The sequence below is a fragment of the Balaenoptera musculus genome, chromosome 4 (assembly GCF_009873245.2).
Source record: "Balaenoptera musculus isolate JJ_BM4_2016_0621 chromosome 4, mBalMus1.pri.v3, whole genome shotgun sequence".
Lineage (NCBI taxonomy): Eukaryota > Metazoa > Chordata > Mammalia > Artiodactyla > Balaenopteridae > Balaenoptera > Balaenoptera musculus.
Window position 1 is genome coordinate 30,879,200 of NC_045788.1, and position 19,836 is coordinate 30,899,035.

Here is a 19,836-nt window from a genome sequence, read left to right on the forward strand (position 1 = left end):
CCTGATGGAACTTCGGCTGATAGGGGCACTTTGGCTGACTTGCTTATTCTCTGCTGTCCGCAGAGTGAGTTGTTTAGTTTTCCCACCAAGAATGCAAACCAGTGATGACTCTGGATGTGCTCTAAATTTGTAATAAAGCACATTTCTTGGTATTTCCTAGTCATTGTATACACTTTTCTTGAAATCTCCCACACCCCCTCCCGGAAAAACTCAAGAAAACAAAGGAAAGCACCATCACTGTTTGTTAAATGTTTTCATTTATCAAAGCTGCTATTGTTGTTATTGTATCTTGCTTCATACCAGAATTGTGACAAAGGGCAATTAGTTTTAGAGAAAGTGAAGAAAGGTAGGAAGGTTGCTTTAATTTTTCCCAAACCTGGCTGGAGGGGAAATTCACACATCCTTCCAGTTTATGAAACAGGCGTCGGATCTTTATTAAACTGGCCAGCAGAAGAAGGTCATCCCCGTTCAGGTATCGGAGTGCTGGAATCTCTTCAGGGTTTGGTAGCTTTTCAGGAAAGAGAGAAGGGAAGCTCAGGGTCCAGGGTGGAAATGGTGACTGCAGAAGCAGGAGGTGGCAGGAGGCGAGAGGCGACACTAATTTGGGGCTGGATTCCCTCTTGAGTCTAATTATCTATAAATAGGGGCAGTGGTGTTAATTCTAATCCGAACAGGAATGAGTTGAGATGCTCTGGAGATTTGAGAGACTAGAGCAGGCCAGACCACACAGAAATCGGATACTTTCTTTCAAATGCTTAACAGTGTATTCAAGTCATTTACCAGCATCTGCTGGGGGAAGCACAGAGAAGCTGCAGGCACCCGGTCCCTGGGACACGCCCAGTGCGGAGAGCATGGTGGGTGCGGGCCTAGAGGCTGGGAAGGCCTAGAGGCTGGGAAGGCCCTGAGCTGGGCTTTCCAGAAGGAGCCGGGATGACTAAGGCTCCTTTCCTTCTCCTAAAGTGCGCCCCAACCTCCAGGAGGCCCTTCCACACGAACCTCCCCACGACTCTCCTTGCCCTCCACGCTCCCGACTTCCTCACGGCCTTGAGTGATTCAGGCTGATGCTGTCTCCTCGCAGCTGCGGGAAGGTCAAGGGTCTGCTGGGGCAGCCTTGCCCGAGGTGTTTCCAAGCTGCGGCTTCTGAGGCAGCCCACGAGGGCTGCGTAGCCTCGGCGGGGCGGGGCGGGGCGGGGCGAAATGCAAGCCCACCTACTACCTCCTGCAAAGCTGAGTGACCTCTAACCTGCCAGAGACGTGAGAACTCGCAGCATGTTCCTGCATTTTCATCCCTCCCCGCGTTGGAAGGGAGGAAGGAGGGAGGGAGGGGGGAAGGAGGATGAGATGGCTGAGTAATGAGGATGGATCTCCATTTTTAGTTTACCTTCGATCCCAAATCCCATAAAATGACAGAAAACATTTTCAGAGAGTAAATCAATAGGAAATAGGAAAGATTTTTTTATCAGCAGGAATAATCTTAAGGAATTCCTGAAAATCAAGAAGCAGCTGGGACCACATCCGTAGAGAGATAAATGACCAGATGGAACCACTAATCCCAAACACACATTCTGAGCTCAAAGTCAACAGCAATGGGAGGAGGAGAGGCCTTGAGGTAAATATTGCCATGGTCCCCTGGCCTCCCCTTTGTGTTGAGCAGCGGTGCCCACAGGCTGAGGCTGGAAGCCTGGCGCTGGAGCTCGCCTTCCACCCCTCAGCAGCACGTGCCACTCTCCTCCACGGTTAGCAGAAGGACACTTCGGTAAGGAGAACATGCAGGAAAACAGGGATTCTCAATGAGAGGCACCAGATTTACCTATCAGTGATGCTACTTTTCAGGGAAACAGACCTTAGACTATATATATATGTATGTATATATATAGTTAATATTTTCTGAGGGATCTGGGAGAATTATTGTTGTCAAGGGAAATAACTAGAGGACTTGGAACTTAGTTCTACGCATATAGAAAAAAAGATACGTTAATTTTAGAATAACCATTAAAATATAACGTATTAAAAGATCAAGTCTGTTAGGTTGAGGAAAGCAACAAAAGTTAGATGTGTTTGCAGGGACACATCTAACTCAAAACTACATAAAAAGGTTGCAAATCAAAGGATGAAAAAAAAATGTATGAAGCCAATGCAAACTAAAAGAAAGCAGGTGTAGCAATTTAACATCATATGAAGTAGCATTTAAGGCAAAGACCATTAAGAGGGAAACTGGGAATAATACATGTTGATGACATTAAAAATTTTTGTCAAAATAGAAACAAAATCCCTCAGTGATATGCTGAGTCATGTAATGGGCACAGCTGAAGGGCAAATAAGTGAGGTGGCCCAGGGGTGAAAAGTATAACTCACTATGAAGACAGTCGACACCTTTAATTTTCTAACAATAGAGCTTCAAGACAGATAAAGCAAAACCTGACAGAAATTGCAGGAAAAATGTACTAATTCAGTCATATTGGGAGACTTTCATACATGTCTCAGAAATAAATCAACCATACAAAAAGAAAAGGATATAGAGAGAAGTATAAATAGAACATTTAGACATATACAGTTTTGTGCTAATAAACAGTAAACCTTTTGGGGGGGGTCAAATATACATGGAACAGTCATAACTTATGTCATCAACCACCAAGAAAATATCAGTACGTTTTAACAGCAGGGAAAAAAATGCAAGCGATATTCCTTGACCATTTAGAAATTAACAAGAAAAGGATAGCAAATTTAAGAAATCTATTTGAAAATTCAATAACTACTGAGTTGAAGAAATCAGAATACAAATCATAAACCCTTTAGAGGTGAAAGAAAATGGGAGCACTACATATTAGAACCTGTGGCATATATATATGACCAAAGGGGCACTCAGAGTGCCAGGGTAGGGGTGGGGGTGGTGCGAGTTTACACGGGGTAGTCAGGAAAGGACTCTGTGAGCGGAAACCTGAGGGAAGTGCAGCAGCTATGTGCTAAATGGGGGAGGAATATTTTAAGTTGAGTGAATAGCAGTGCAAAAGCCCTGTGGCAGCGACATGCCTGGTATTGTCTAGCAACAGCAAAAAGGCCAGGGTGGCTGAAACAGAGTGGGTAGGAAAAGAGGACTACAGAGGGAATGTTAATAGAAGGAAGTCCAGATCACATACAGTATTGCAGTTATTTTATAGGATCTTGGCTTACTCTAACCTGAGTAAGGTTAGAAGTCACTAGTTTTGACCAGACTTTTGTTTTCAAAATATCACCCTCACTATCGTGGCAGAATTGACTTTGGGAAGACCGGAAGCAGGGAGACTTAAGAGGAGGCTACTACAATAATTTAAACAAGAGATGGATTAGGTACATGAGGCAGATAAGGCTGGTAGTATTGAAGGATGCCAGGAGTGTTAGAGTCTGGAGATATGTTGGCGGTAGAGTTTATAGGACTTGCAGATGAAAGACGTGGGGTTGTGAAACAGAGAGGAGGGTAGCAACCCCAAAGTTTTGGGACTGAACAACTGAAAGAAAGCAGTTGCCATTTCCTAAGATGGAGAAGACCCAAGGTAGAGCACGCTTTCAAATGTCATTTTGCTCTGTGAAGTTTCTAATGCCCTTTAGACACCAGATGGAGATGGAGGGCTGGAATCAGATCTTCAAGTTTAGAGTTCCTGGGAGATCCACCTGGAGATAAATGGAGGGGTTATCAGCAAGCAGATGGTATTTCAGGACAGAAAACTAATGAGATCACCTAGGGAGTGAGTATAGCTGGAGAAAAGATGAGCCCAACGACAAGCCCTGGAGCCCCTCAATATTTAGAAAAAGGCAGGGGTGAAGAAACTAGGCAAAGAAAAATGAGAAAGAGTATCCCTTGAGGTAGAAGTAAAATCAAGGCAGAGTAGGTCCTGGAAGCAAGGGAGGAAATTCTTCTAGGAGGAGGAAGTGAGCAACTGTGCCCAATGCCACTGAGAAGGCATTAGATTCAACATAAATTAACTATAGTACATATGAAATACTACGTAGCAACAGAATAGACAAATATGCTTGGATATGTAGACATGAAAGGATCTTTAACACATGTTAAATGGAAAACAAAAACATAGAACAAGCCTAATAATACAATCAGTGTAGTCTGATCCAATTTTTATTTTAAAAAGATGTATGTGAATAATTTATAAGTACATAGAAAAGAGAAGTACACACCAGATTTTCAGTGGTGATTACCTTTGGGAAGAGAATTAGAATAGAAGAAAGAATGAAGGGGGGTATCTCATTTTTTTACTCTCTATATTTCTATATTATTTGAATCTTCAAATATGAGAATGTATTCACGTATCACTTTTGGAATTTTAAAAAAATGAAAGGGTGATCATGAGGATGGTGAGAAAAGCAATCATTTTTAACATCAAATTCTTTCTTTTGCACCAACTCTTTTTTCTGATTAAAATTCATTTCGAAGGAGGGAGGTGAGGAGAAAGAGAGAGCATTTTTGACATTTTTGGTAAAAATGCATTTACCATGAATGTAATGAACCAAAAAAAGGCTATACTGTAAATTTCTAACCAAGGAAGAAGCTTGTTTGGAGCTGACAGCTGACTGCAGTAGCTAGACTGACTGGAAGTAGCTCAGATAGTGCTTAGCACATTGTAGACCCTTGCTCCATGTTGGCTGAATCTGAAGTCTCCTTTTTGTTTGGTGTTTATGAAATATCCCTGCCTGTGTGGAATCCTGAAGTCATATTTCCACTTACTTAAACGTATAAACTTTTTAGAAGCTGAAGACATCTTTGAAGTTTGGAACAATCTCTTCCTTGAATAATTGATGAAACAAGGTCCTCAGAGTTTAGGGGACTTATTCAAAGTCACATACTATATATGCTCTATATGTGACATAGATCTCTATTTATATCTTTCTCTACATGCTTATATATATTTCAGCTTTACTGAGGTATAACTGACAAACTCTACATCTCTATTGAGCTATCATTTGCTAAGTACTTAGTCAGTTCCAAGCACCATGCTAAGTACTTTGCATTCTCATTGACTCTTCACAGCAATCTATAAGAGAGGAATCATTATCCCCATTTTGTAGAGGAGGGAACTGAAGTTCAAGTTCAGCCACTTAGCTAAGTGGCAGAGCTGAGGTTTGAAACTACGTCTCTGTAACCCGAAGTCTGTGTTCTTAACCGTTGTGCAGCATTGCTGGTCACTGAGCGTGTACTCTGGGCCATGCCCCGGGCAGGATAAAGGAATCAGTAAGACAGATTCTGTCCTGCAGGAGCTCACCATCCAGTAAGTAAGACAGCCATGAAGGCAAGTAAGGCACATGGTTCAGCAAGTGCAGGGACAGAGGTGCGTACACGGACAACCCAGAGAAGGACATTTTCGACCCTGATTGGACAAAGGGCTAGGAGCTCTGGGAAGTGTTTCCAAGGAGATGGGACTTGTGCTGGGTCTTGAACATGGTCAGAACCCAGGTCTCCTGACTCAGCCAGGGGCTTTCTGCTAGAGCACAGAGAAAACCGAACCCAATACAAAATCCCAAAACCAAACCCCCAAACCTGCACTAACTCAGTCAGAGAGTAAACATTCAGTAAATGTTATTTGGAATCAAGTCTGAACTAAAGGGAATTTCTGAGGAAGAAAATACAGTAAGGTTGCCTCAATTCCATATGAAACTTTCACTATATGTTTTTTCATTGAACTCCAAAATTCACAGTAGTGCACAGTAGATTACACACAAGTATAATCTATCAATAATAACACTAACAAACATTGTTTTACTCTTATTATTCTAAATGCTCTCAACTGTTTATAAAAATGTACCTACCTTCACTTTGGTTCCGACACTGATTCTTGCCTGTTGGCCCATTGCTAGAAAAGTGATTGAAATCTTGTCTTGTTCTAAGATGCGGATTCCAACATAATGGTTCAAAGCCAGAAAGACAGGTTTAAATGAAACAAAGGGTGAGGAAGTGACGGAACTTGACCAATTCCAAGCCCTTACTCTGTTGCCAGCTTGATCTGAATATTGACCGCCCAAGATATTGATGTATACCCTGGGCAGAAAGGAAATTAAAAATTATAAACAGTAACATTATAATTCAACCTTGAATTAGCCCAGTCACTTGCAACCAAAGGGAGTAGCAGTTTATACTAGCCAGTAGCATATGAATAGTGGAAAACCTCAGGTAATCTTAGGAGCAATAATACTGTGACCGAATTGTACACTAATTTGAAGTACTGGGTATGGTTTAAGACGTAGTAATAAATCAAAATGGGTCCAAAGGCTGGAACCAGGATGGTAAAGGGATCTGGAAAATGATGTGCTGGGGAGGATGAAGAGGGAGCACAGAAGGTTTAGTTTGGATAAGAAGAAATACAGGAGATCAGGCTCTACCTGGAAGAGGGGAGAAGACTAGTACTTAGATTTTCCCTGTGTCAGAATGAAGATCAGTGAGTGTAAGTTCCGGGAAAGGCCAAATTGGCCTCAGTACAGAGACCTGTTTTCTAAGAGTACCCAGCAACTGGGGGCCAGGAGTCCTTCTAGGAGGCCTATCATCAGGGCCAGTGTGGGCAGGAGAGGCTCAGGGATCATCTCTGAGATCACTGTGGTTTAGAAGAGTTTGGTAATGGAGCAGAAGGGGGAACTGAGGCCAGTAGGGCCTCCCCAATCTCTTAGAGTTGTTAATGCCACATTTTACCACATTACCTACAGATGTAGCCCTGCACAATCTGAGATCTAGTGGCACTAGTGACTGCCATCCTACTCCATGAGCTCCTTTGCACACCCTCTCACTTTCTTCCATCTGGGGTCACCATCTCTTTCTCGAGGAGAGAGGATAGGTAGAGTTCTGGGTACTTAGCTGGCTTAATTTGATAGTAAATTATTTTTTTTTAAACCAGATGAATTGGCCATGAGGGCTCCCTAGAGTAAGATAACTCACATCGTATTTTCCCAGCTTTGATGAGTGGCAGTAATCTGATAACAAAAGTACAACTGAGAAATTGAGGTGATTATCTTTGTATCTGGGAAGAGGGAGATTTAGTTTTATCTTGGTACGTGGGTGAAAATAACATTTGGCTAAAATTATCTAGATAAATTGTTTATTTAATAAACTTTCTTTGAGTCTATGCCATGTACAGATACATGTTATGTAGTGGCAAAGATGCAGGGTGTGCCTTCAAGGGACTTCAGTCCTGCAGGGGAGGTGGGTTGCTACACAAGAAGCAGCGAGAGGGGCTATGAGAGTGTCAAGGAGTCATGTCAGAGGGCCCAGGAGTTCAGTCGGTGGCTGGGAGGTCTTTGCTGGTAAAGGGAGAAGTCCTAGAAGCCAGTGAATATCTGGTGACAATTGATATAGTGCCCCACCAGATGTGATGCAGAGCTGCTACTGAACCCTGAAGGATAAGCAGAAAGTCTCCAATAGACTTGGAGGTAATGGATTGACTACTGCTTTGAACTAAAAGTACAAATACCTCCCTGTGTCCTAACTTTCTCAAGTACTGGCAGAGTGTTCAAACTTTTGTCAATTATTGGCAGAGTGTCTCAAGATAAGATTGTTATACCTGTAAATAAGTTAAAGGGAGAGAATATCTCTTTCTGAAAAGCTTCAAAAGATTAAATTGTATTTGAAGTTAGAACCCAAATTTCACTTTCTCAGACTAAATGAAATAATATGAAGTCACAGAGTGTATAAGTTAGTAGATCGAAGGCATTAGGACCTTCATTTCTCTAGAGATTTTGTTTGTATATTATTGTTGTTGGTTGTGGCTATGGGAAGCCTACTTGTTAGGGATATATCTCAAACAGTAACAACACAGTATGGCAGCTGTCCATTGCGAATTATTTCCATAGATGAAGCCAGGATAACATTATCAGGGCATAGCCTCTAGAGAGACTGCCTGGGTTCATATCTCAGATCCCTAGGATGGCCATATAATTTATTTAGAGATTTTTTTCTAATATTAAACTTGTATAGTTTATATTTTCTTTCTGTTTATAGAAAAAAATATGATGAGCTTTGTTTTACGTAGTTGCCTGGGATTTTTCCACTAAGCAGCATATGGAATGACATAAATCAAAACTTTATCTGAGTTGAACATTACTATCTAAAGACCACTAATGTAAATAAATCTTCTTAAAGCTATTTTTATCCTTCTAGTTATAAGATGAATAAGATCTGGGGATCTAATGTATAGCATAGTGATTATAGTTAACACTGTATTATAAACTTGAAAGTTGCTAAGAGAGTATATCTTAAATGTTCTCAACACAAAAAAGAAATGGTGATTATGTGACATGTTGCCGGTGTTAGCTAATGCTATAGAGGTAATCATTTTGCACCATATACGTGTATCAAATTGACATGCTGTACACTTTTAACTTACGCAGTATATGTCAATTATATCTCAATAAAGTTGAAAAAATACAAGGAAAAATAAAATTTCACAAAACCGGAGAAACAAAATGACAGCAGGAGGAACCTAGAAGCCTACCAGACATTTCCATTGGGATGATAGCAGGAACTTCTACCCGAAGAATCTAGCACTGCCAGGATTGCAGGGTTAGTGGGCACGTCTTCTTGGACTATGCAAGTGAAGCCATTTATCTTATTGGGCACTTGGATGATGGCTAGGTTTCCAGATGGGTAGCTGAGATCAGATAAGGTCATTTGAGTTATTCTAATGGTCTTTAACTATACTGGGAATACATTCAATTTATAAGAGAGCCCTTTGAAACTAGAAAGCATTCTGAAAATGGGAGGGTTATTACAAAATAATTTCATGCTTTTTATGTGGATCAAAATATATTTATGAGACAAAAATGCCAGCAAATGGAATCTAGCAACATATAAAAAGGATTATGTACCACGACAAAGTGGAGTTTATCCCAGGAATGCAAGGTTGGTTTACCATCTAAAAATAAATTAATGAAACATACTATATTGATAGAATAAAGAGCACAAAACAGATGATCATCTCAATAGATGCAGAAAAAGCATCTGACAAAATCCAATACCTTTTCATGATAAATGACTCAATGAACTAGGACTAGAAGGGAGCCTCCTCAACCTGATAAAGAATGTCTAACAAAACCCCAGAGCTAACATCATACTTAATGATGAAAGACTAGGTGTTTTCCCCCTAAAATCAGGAACTAAACAAAAATGTTCACTCTTTCCACTGCTGTTCAACCTCAGGTTGGAGGTTCCAGTCAGGAAAATTTTGTGAAAGAAAAAGAAATGAAGACATTCAGATTGGAAATGGAAGAAGTAAAACTATCTCTATGTGCAGATAACATGCTCTTGTATATAGAAAATCCTAAGGAATCCACAAAATAATGTTAGAACTAACAAAAGAGTTCAGTAGGGTTGTAGGCTAAAAGATGAATATATAAAAATAAGTTGTATTTCTATACACTAGCAGTGAACATTTTGAAAATGAAATTAAAATAATTCCACTTACAATAGCATCAAAAAGTATAAAATATACTGAGGATAATTCACTAACTGTTAATAGTCAGTCCTGTCTCAGCTGATCGGAAGTCCAGAGGTGAAGTAAACACAAAATTGATTCTGAATCATTTTGAAAATCAGCCATAGCCTTCAAAGGAGTGAAAACGAATTAAAGCCAGGGCAGGAAATGATAACTAATGATACAAGCTGAGGAAGTTATTTAAAATTTTTTGATATAATTAAAACAAAAAACCTACACTCTTTCTCAAAGGGCCTAGGGAACTAAAACTTCATTACACTTCCTATGCCATGAAAGCCATTTTTCTGGTTTCTTACTGGGGTTTGACTAAACATTTAGGCAACTATGAGTAAAAATGACTTTCTCCTACAAAATGAGGCCCTTAGTTCACCAAAAAGTCCTTCTCATTTCACAGTTTTGTTTTGTTTTACTTTCCCGGAGATATTAAATGGCCTTTGTGTGAAAATAGCAAATGGTCTGATCATCAGGCAGAAGTTCAAGTGATCAATAACTTAGTGTTCCATAAAATGGATATTGAATTTTTGTATTAAAAAATAACATACTGCTCATGGATGTGTAAACTGGTACACATTTTCTGGGGGGCAAAATCTATTAAAGCTTTAAAATGCCCATAATTTCTTACCCAGAATTTCTATCCCTAGGTATTTAATTCAAGGAAGTAAGTGATAAGTGTGCAGAGAAGTATGCACAAAGCTGTTCATGTAGCTGTTGTATAAAACAGCCAAAAATTGTGAAACCACCTTTGATTAGCAATAGGGGGTAGACGAAAGGAATTACAGTACATCACTATGATGGAATGCCATGTGCTTATAAAGATGGTGTTGTATCTCTATATTTATTGCATATTATATACTCATAACATTTATGAGGATTTATTGTATAATATTTATTGTATAATATTATGTAAAGGGAGCAAGTTACAAAATGTGAATAACTAGTTGAAGAATTAATTTTTTAAGAATTATATAATTGCTCATAGGAAAAAAGTAAGGCAAGATGTATAAAAAGATGTTAACAGCTTTGCTCTGGGTGGTAGGATTTGGTAATAACTATTTTTTTTCTTCATATTTTGCAATCTATTTTTTCTTTATCTTTCTTTTTGTGAAGAAAGCTAACGAAAATAAGTTGTTGAAAGAAAGGATACAATATTTGTGTTGTCCCGTCTGGAAATGAAGTCAGAAACTTGCTCCCATGTTTGTAGTGCTTTTCAAAGAGCTCATTTGTCATGATCTATACACCGTAGAAAACAAAAGGACAGTTACATGATGGCAACAGACATCCTTTGCTTGCTAGACACTCACACAAACCATTTCTTAACTTAAATTTTTGATCCTGCATCAGCAACAGGGAACAATCCTTAGGAATCATTAAAGATTGTCCCTAACCCCTGCAGATAACCTGATTAAACCTTTCTGGCAGGAATCTGACATTACTTATCTGTTTGAAGAGTGTTTTTTGGTTTTTTTTTGTCTTTATTTAAAAATTAAAAACAATTTTTATTCAATAGAACAAGATAGAAGAGAGTGCTCAGGCTTCAGTCAGAATTATATTTTAAGTCATCATCATCATCATAACAGCAAACACTTAAAAAGAACTTATCATATGGTAGGTATTTTTTTTAATTGAAGTATAGTTGATGTGCAATATTATATAAGTTTCAGGCGAACAACATAGTGATTCACAATTTTTAAAGGTTATACTTCATTTATAGTTATTATAAAATATTGGCTATATTCTCTGTGCTGTACAATATATACTTGTAGCTTATCTATTTTATACATAGCAGTTTGTACCTCTTAACCCCCTACCCCTATCTTGCCCCTCCCCACTTCCCTCTCCCCACTAGAAAATACTAGTTTGTTCTCCACATCTGTGAGTCTGTTTTCCCTTTTGTTATATTCACTAGTTTGTTTTCTTTTAGATTCTACATATAAGTGATATAATGCAGTATTTGTCTTTCTCCGACTTATTTCACTTAGCCAAATACCCTCCATCCATGTTGTTGCAAATGGCAAAATTTCATTCTTTTTTATGGCTGAGTAGTATTCCCATATATATGTGTGTATGTGTGTTTTATATATATATATATATATATATATATATATATATATATATACACACACCACATCTTCTTTATCTATCTGTTGATGGACACTTAGGTTGCTTCCATATCTTGGCTATTGTAAAAAATGCTTCTATGAACATTGGGGTGCATGTATCTTTTCGAATTAGTGTTTTCATTTTTTTCAGATATACACCCAAGAGTGGAATTGCTGGGTCACACAGTAGTTCTATTTTTAGTTTTTTAGGAACCTCCATACTGTTTTCTACAGTGGCTGCACCAATGTACATTCCCATTAACAGTGCACAAGGGTTCCCTTTTCTCCACATCCTTGTCAACATTTGTTATTTGTGTTCTTTTTGATGACAGCCATTCTGACAGGTGTGAGGTGATATCTCATTGTGGTTTTAATTTGCATTTCCCTGATGATTAATGATGTTGGCCATCTGTATGTCTTCTTTAAAAAAATGCCTATTCAGGTCTTATGCCAATTTTTCAATCAGGTTTATTTTTTATTTATCTACTTTTACTTTATATGCATATTGTTATAAAAACAAAAGAAGATTAAAAAAAAAAAAAACCCAGCCCTAGCACAATGGAGATATTCTATGTCCTGGTTGTAGCGGTGATTACATAACTGTCAAAATTAATGGAGCTGTACATATAAGAAGGTGAGTTTTACTATAAATTATACTTCAATAAACTGACTTTACACTCCAGTATAAGCTGCAGCAACTGGTGTCTTTTCAGGGTTGCTCTCGAAGTTCATTTGAGAAAAACACTAGTGGAATATGGGAAGATGAAGAAAGAAATACAAAGAGATATTCCTTGTTGTACCTCTAAGCTTAACTATTTTACTTTCTATGTAATACTCAATAGGGGAATGAATTTGTAGCCAACAATGTTTTATTTTTTAATTTTTTATAGACATGTCTTTTTTAAAAAATTAACTTATTTTGGCTGCATTGGGTCTTCGTTGCTGCGGGCGGGCTTTCTCTAGTTGCGGTGAGCGGGGGCTACTCTTTGTTGCAGTGCGTGGGCTTCTCGTTGCAGTGGCTTCTCTTGTTGCGGAGCACGGGCTCTAGGTGTGCGGGCTTCAGTAGTTGTGGCTCGCGGACCCTAGAGCGCAGGCTTAGTAGTTGTGGTGCATGGGCTTAGTTGCTCCGCGACATGTGGGATCTTCCCGGACCGGGGCTCGAACCTGTGTCCCCTGCATTGGCAGGCGGATTCTTAACCAGTGTGCCACCAGGGAAGCCCCCAACAATGTTTTAAAATGAACTAAAGATTCAGTTTAATTCTGTTTCTTCCTAACCTTGAATTGTAATAAAATGGTTACAAGAATTCCTAGGGCTAAACAATGAAACAATCTAAATTTTCATGTAAATGTTGCCATTTATTTTGAAAGATAATACATTTTTCACTTTTATGAAATATAAAATACATTCAGATAAGCACTAAAATATGCTATTTTGTTAATGAGTAATTATAATGTGAACACCCATGTTATCACCATCTGGGTCAAGAAATAGAACAATGCTGATACTCTAGAAGTTCCCTCTGTGCTACCCCAAAGTCAGTGTTCTGTAATCTCTAAACAATATAGTTTAATTTTTCCCATTTTGAATTTTATATAAATGGAATCGAACATTATGAATTTTTAATACTTTGTTTCTTTTAGTCAACGTTATGTTTGTAAGATTCATACACGTCCCAGTGTGTAGTTGTCCAATTACTTCCATTTGTATATAAGATTGTATTGTATGACTTCATCATTATTTACTTATCCATTCTATTGTTAATGGATATATGGGTTGTTCCCAGTTTTTGGCTTATAAACAATGATATTCTGAACCGTCTTTTGCATGTATGCTGGTACCCAGTTACTCTCAGATCTTACACCCAGAGGTAGAATTGCTGAACCCCAAGATATGCCTGTCTCCCACTTTACAAGGTACTGCCAAAATGATTTTCAAGTTGTACCAATTTGCATTCCCACTAGAGGCAAATAATAGGGACTGTTATTCTATATCCTTTCCAACACTCAGTAGTATCAGACTTTACAGTTTTTTTTTTTTTGCCAATATTATAGGTATGGACTGATCTCTAATTGTGGTTTCAATTTTCCTCTCCCAGGTTACTAATGAGGTTGAACACCTTTTCATATGTTTATTGATCATTTGAATTTTCTCCTTGGAGAAGTGGTCAAGTTTTTTTAAGTTCATTTTTCTATTAGGTAGACTTTTTTTTCATGTGGACTTATAAAAGTTCTTTATACATTTAGGATAAAAGCCCTTTGTATATCATATGTGCTGCAAAATATCTCCCTTCTTGGCTTGTCTTTCAAATTTTAATTTTTAAGAGTATTTTATTTATTTATTTGGTTGCACCAGGTCTTAGTTGCAGCAGGTGGACTCCTTAGTTGTGGCTCACCTGCTCCTTAGTTGCAGCTCACTGGCTCCTTAGTGATGGCATGCGAACTCTTAGTTGCGGTATGCATGTGGGATCTAGTTCCCTGACCTGGGATCGAACCCAGGCCCCCTGCATTGGGAGCGTGGAGTCTTAACCACTGTGCCACCAGGGAAGTCCCCCAAATTTTAAGTTTAATTTATCAACTACTTTATGGATACTGCTTTTTAAAAGTGGTTAGTAAATCTTTCCCTAACCTGAAGTAATAAAGCTATTCTCCTATTTTTTAAAAAAAATCATTGTAGTTTTGCATTTCACATTTAGGTCTTTAATCCACTGGAACTGATTTTTATATGATGTGAGGTATGATTCCAATTTCATTAAAAAATATGGATATCCGATTGTCCCAGCAGTATGTATTGGAAAGATTTTCCTTTCTCCATTGCTGTGCAGTGCCACTGCTGGCATAGATCAGAAGCCTGTGTGTGCATAAATCCGATTCTGAACTATTCTGTATCATGGATTTCTTTGTTTATCCTGCCCCAACACTACACTGTCTTAATTACTATATTTTGTAATAGATCTCAGTATCTGATAGAGCGTGTTCCCCTCCCTCCCAGGCTTCTTCTTCAAGAAAGTCTTGGCTCTTCTAGGTTCTTTATATTTCCATGTAAATCTTAGCATCAACTTGTCAAGACCTTCCTTCCCCCTGCACACGCAAATATACAACCTTGTTAGAATTTGAATTACAGTTGCATTGGATCTATAGATCAATTTGGGAAGAATGTCATATTTAAAATATTTACTCTTCCAATCCATGAATATTAGGTCAAATTTGTTAAATGGGTTGTTCAAATATTCTATCGTATTACTGCTGTTTTTTTTTTTTTTTGGTCTAATAGTCCTCTCAATTATTGAGAGAAGCAGGCTAAAGTATCCCATTATGATTATGGATTAAAATTTTTTTCCTTTTACTTCTGTGAAATTTTGCTTTATATTTTTTGAGGCTGTGTTAATAGGGGAAACATATTTTGTAACATTATACCTTCCTGGTGGATTAAAACTTCTGTCACTGTGAAGTGGTCCTCTATCTCAGTGATGTTCTTTAATATTTTCATGATACATCATTTTTGTTTATTTATATTTAATCTTTTTGTATCCTTATATTTTATTTTATTTTTAATTTATTTTATTTTATTTTTGGCTGTGTTGGATCTTTGTTGCTGCTCACAGGCTTTCTCCAGTTGCAGCGAGCGGGGGCTACTCTTCGTTGCGGTGCGTGGGCTTCTCATTGCGGTGGCTTCTCTTGTTGTGGAGCACGGGCTTTAGGCGCATAGGCTTCAGTAGTTGCAGCACACGGGCTCAGTAGTTGTGCCTCGTGGGCTCTAGAGCACAGGCTCAGTAGTTGTGGTGCATGGGCTTAGTTGCTCCACGGCATGTGGGATCTTCCCGGACCAGGGATCAAACCCGTGTCCCCTGCGCTGGCAGGTGGATTCTCAACCACTGCACCACCAGGGAAGCCCCTATCCTTATATTTTAGATATAGTCTCTTGTAATCAGTATATGGTTGGAATTTTTCCTTAAAAAATTGTCTGACACTCTTTGTTTATTAACTGAAGTATTTACTCTATTTACACATAACTACTGACATTCCTTGATGTGTTCTATTTGTCCTCTGTTATGTGTTTTTCTTTTCCCTTATCCTTTCTTATCTTTTGGGGGGCATTTAAAGTGAATTATTCTAATTTTTTTGCTCTACCTCTGATAGCTTGGAAGTTATACTCTCTACTTGTTATTTTTCTGGCTACCCCAGAAATTTCAGCAAGCGAACTTAACTTATCAAAGTCTGAGTTTAAACTATGTGTTTGCCCTTCTCCCAAACCAAGGACTTTTAGAACACTGTAATTGCATTTAGCTTTCTTGCCAAATCATGTACTATTTTTTCAAGCATTTTTGCTCTATACTGTTTCTTGAAAGTCCTTGAACCATTATTATTATTATTGTTTTATCAGTCAACTTTTAGTTTTATCCATATATCCCATGAATGCTTTTCTTTGCTCTTCATCTTTCTTGAATCTCATACTATCCAACTACACAAAGAACATTCTTTAGAATTCCTTTTAGTCAGAAGCTACTAGTGACAAACTCTGTTTTGCCAGACCATGTCTTTTGGGGGCATATTTTAATGAAAGATATTTTAACTGGGTATAGGCTTCTAGACTGCCAGTTATTTTCTTTCAGCACACTGAAGACATTATACTGCCTTCCATTGTTGCTGTTGGGAGGTTATCTGATTTCTAACTGTTCTCTTTTAAATGTAAACAGACTTCTTTTTCTCTGCTAATCTTTAGATTTTCTTTTTGTCTTTGGTGTTTTGCAGTTTCACTATACTGTGTCTAGGATTTATTTTTATTTTACTTTATTTTTTTAATTCATCCTGCTTGGGATTCGTTGGGATTCTTAAATCTGTGAATAGGTCTATTTTATCAGTTTTGGAAAATTATCATCCATTATCTCTTCAAATACTGCCTCTGCCTGATTATCATTTTCCTCTCCTCTGGGATTCTGAACAAATACATTTTAGACCCCTCATTCTATTTTCATATTATACACACTTTTCTGTATTCCTTACCTTTTTTTGCCCCCATGTAAATTTCGGGTAAATTTTGATAGTTTTCTTTTAACCTTTCTCTCAGGTCATTAGTTCTTTCTTTAGTTGGGTCTAACGGGCATTTAACTCTCATCTTTTAAGTTTTTAATTTCAGTTTTTGTATTTTTCATTTCTATAATTTCATTTTTTTCTTTTCAATTGTATGTCCCTTTATAGTTTTCTGTTCCCTCCATATATCTTCAAGCTGATCTTTTGTTTTCATAAACATAGTTAGATTACTTCAGTTTTCGAAGTCTTTGTAGATCTTTTCTTATTGATAGTAATCCTCTGAGTTTTCAATTGTGGTGTTGAGTTTCCTTGTGTTCTTAATTATTTTTCACTGTGTGCTGGTAATTGAACTTGAAAGATAATTTGTAGGAGTGATTTGAGGGCTAGATAAATGATCTTCCTTCAGACAGGATTTGGATTTGATTCTGTCAGAACCTCAGTTCACTGCCATGCCTTAAATTCTATATCACCCAGGAGAAACAAAACTGGTCTCAGGAGTTTAATTTCTAGGGATCTATTCTGGGGAACTATATTTAGTATAGTGTAAATTTATACACAAAGATATTGAAAGCAATGGTTAAACTATATGAAAAGGCACATAGATATTAAAATGATGTTAATGTAAGCTATTAATATCATGGAAAAATTGTTGATAATTAAGTTAAAGAGATAAAAATTACATGTGTAATATAATTACAAGTGTGTTAACAGAAACCTATGCTTAAAAACTCTAGAACAGTGCTGTCTAATAGAACTTGTAGTGACCAAAAAAATTTTCTGTATCTGCCCTGCAATATGGTTGCCTTTAGTCACACACAGCTATTTAACACTTGAAATGTGTCTGGCATGACTGAAGAATTATGTTTTATTTACTTATTTAATTTTAATTATTTTAAATAAGTTATTTAATTTTAATTATTTTAAATTTGGATAGCCATGTGGAGTATTTGTTACCATATTGGGCAGTGCAGATCTAGATAATATTGAAATATTAATAATGATTTTTGGGATGTGGGTGAGACTTCTGATGATTTTCTCCCATTCTTTTTAGTTTTCTAAAGGGTTCCAAATGTTCCTTACTATACACTGATCACATTTTAAAGTAAAAAGGCTTTAACCAAAATACCCCCTCATAAAACATATGTAAAGCATTGTTTTAAAGTCTAATATAAGTTAAAAGGCCAAGTCCGTACCAATTCTTTTTGACAAATAGTTAAATGTGTCATATAGCCAAGCTGCCATATTCATCATGACAGCTTTTATAATTTTAGGTAAAACTGATTTTTAAAGAGTAGCAAATAAAAAAAATTACAAGCTAATTACCTTTCCACATGCTATCCTAGAATCACAACAAACAATGGATATATTTCTTTCGTCCAGTTGATAATCAGTTAGTTCTTCCTTAGCTGACTCTACTTCTGGAATATCCATGGAAAGTTGATAAGAAATTGTTTTAAACTGCTTTGCATCTAATGGGAAAAGAATCACATGAAATACATATATGATGTTTAGAAGTTTCCAAAACCTCTCTTCTAAAATGAAATTTCAAACTCTGTTACGGATGCATTGATTCATTGGACATTTTTTTAATGGAAGAAAAATGAGGACCTCCCTCTTTTGTTTAAAAAAAATGAGAAATTCTCATTTGGTTGAAAGAAAAATAATGATGATTTTCATTACGTGGAATTTTCTGGCCTTAGGTTTAGTAGAAAACAGTTGAATACCAAGGAATTTTATACTAGGGGTTTAGGTGAAAAAAAAATCTTCTCTAAGTATCTTTTCAATGGCTCTGAGTCATAGAGGAGCCTGATGCTCAGAAAGATTAAATAATTTATCCCCAGTTGGGCAGCCTGTGAGGAGAAAAGCAAGGACATAAATCCAGAACTTCTGATTCTAAAATCGGTGCCCCTTCAGTTGTACCAGTACTACAGCTATACTGGCCAGCTGACCGATGGGGCCTGCCTATGAGAAAAGAATCTGATATGTTTTTGACAGATTTTCCATATCCTAGCTTGAAACAAAATGGAATGTATGTTTGATAAAACGAGAGACAATGAACTCAAAAGCTCTTTCTAGCTATCTGTAAAGTGCTCTATAGATGTTGCTAATTTCTTTCAATCAATAACAACAGTGAGCTGAAGACTAAAAACTTCAAAAGCCAGATGATGGAAAAGCGGGATTTTCTGAGCCATTTTGACTGATGTATTGAGCAAAATGAAAAATTTAAATGTTATTTTTAGAATACGTCAATTTTTGCTCTTGGTCAAACATATGAGCTTTCTGATCTATAACATCAGCGTTAAGGAACTTACCTTCTTCAGAGAAAGTAGTCTGTTCTTTTGTTAATATTGCATAGTGTTTGGCCATTTGTCGCTCCTGTTTTCTACAAAATCAAAAAATATGATGCATAAGTCTGAAATACGTTGGAAGTTTAAAACAGTATACTATAAATTTTTACTGTTTAAACGCTATTCCTTGTTATTTTTATCTGTTATTACTTGTGAATGAAGTCATTTAATCAGTGTGCGTGTGTTTCTACTATATTTAGTGGACAGGTTTCTCCAATATAGGAATTCTGAATTGCCCTGAGAATTTGGGGTTGGCAAATTTCTACTCTAAGTCAGTGAGTTCACTGAGTTTCTGAAATCTTCTGACTCTTACAATGTCCACCAGGAATTGCAATAGGTTTGCTTTGGCCAATTTTTGTTTCTTCACTGGAAATGCATCTTCAAAATTATCTATTTTGAGAAAATGAGGTTCATTTTACAAAAAACTCTGTAACTAAGTGGGCCTATCTGAGTTTCAATATCAAAGGCTCACTGTTACCTCCGCAAAGCTTTTTCCTTTGCTTTGAGTCTGTCGACTTCACTGCCGTGGGCAGCATGAGGGTCAATACAGATTAATTCAGCTTTAGAGCTTTGGATTTTTTGTTTTTCCTCATAGATGTAGTCAATCAGGTTTTGGAAATAACTACAACAGGAGGTCTGAAAAACAAAGAGGTCATTTTCATCTCATCAGTCCTAGATGAAGATAATTACAGGAGGGAAAAAACCCAAAAAATGGTAATGGGGTTTTGGATAACAATCTATCATAACATTTTTTTGGTAACAGTTTTATTGAGATATAATTCACATATCATACAATTCACCCATTTAAAGTGTACAAGTCAATGGTGTTTAGTGTTGGGTTGGCCGAAAAGTTCGCTCAGGTTTTTCCATAACATTGTAGGAAAAACCCGAATGAACTTT

General features: G+C 37.3%; 1 protein-coding gene across 1 annotated transcript in view; it reads right to left on the minus strand.

The window, feature by feature from the left end:
• Positions 1 to 244: 244 nt before the first annotated feature.
• Positions 245 to 19,836, minus strand: part of ERICH6 (glutamate rich 6) — a 33,032-nt gene continuing 13,440 nt past the window's right edge. Inside the window, exons 7-13 of the mRNA XM_036850883.1 lie at positions 19,415 to 19,572; positions 18,901 to 18,971; positions 17,912 to 18,057; positions 10,606 to 10,691; positions 8,463 to 8,618; positions 5,794 to 6,022; positions 245 to 508 (exon numbers count right to left, since the gene is read on the minus strand). Coding sequence (XP_036706778.1) covers positions 245 to 508; positions 5,794 to 6,022; positions 8,463 to 8,618; positions 10,606 to 10,691; positions 17,912 to 18,057; positions 18,901 to 18,971; positions 19,415 to 19,572 — 1,110 coding nt within the window. The remainder of the gene's footprint in view (positions 509 to 5,793; positions 6,023 to 8,462; positions 8,619 to 10,605; positions 10,692 to 17,911; positions 18,058 to 18,900; positions 18,972 to 19,414; positions 19,573 to 19,836) is intronic.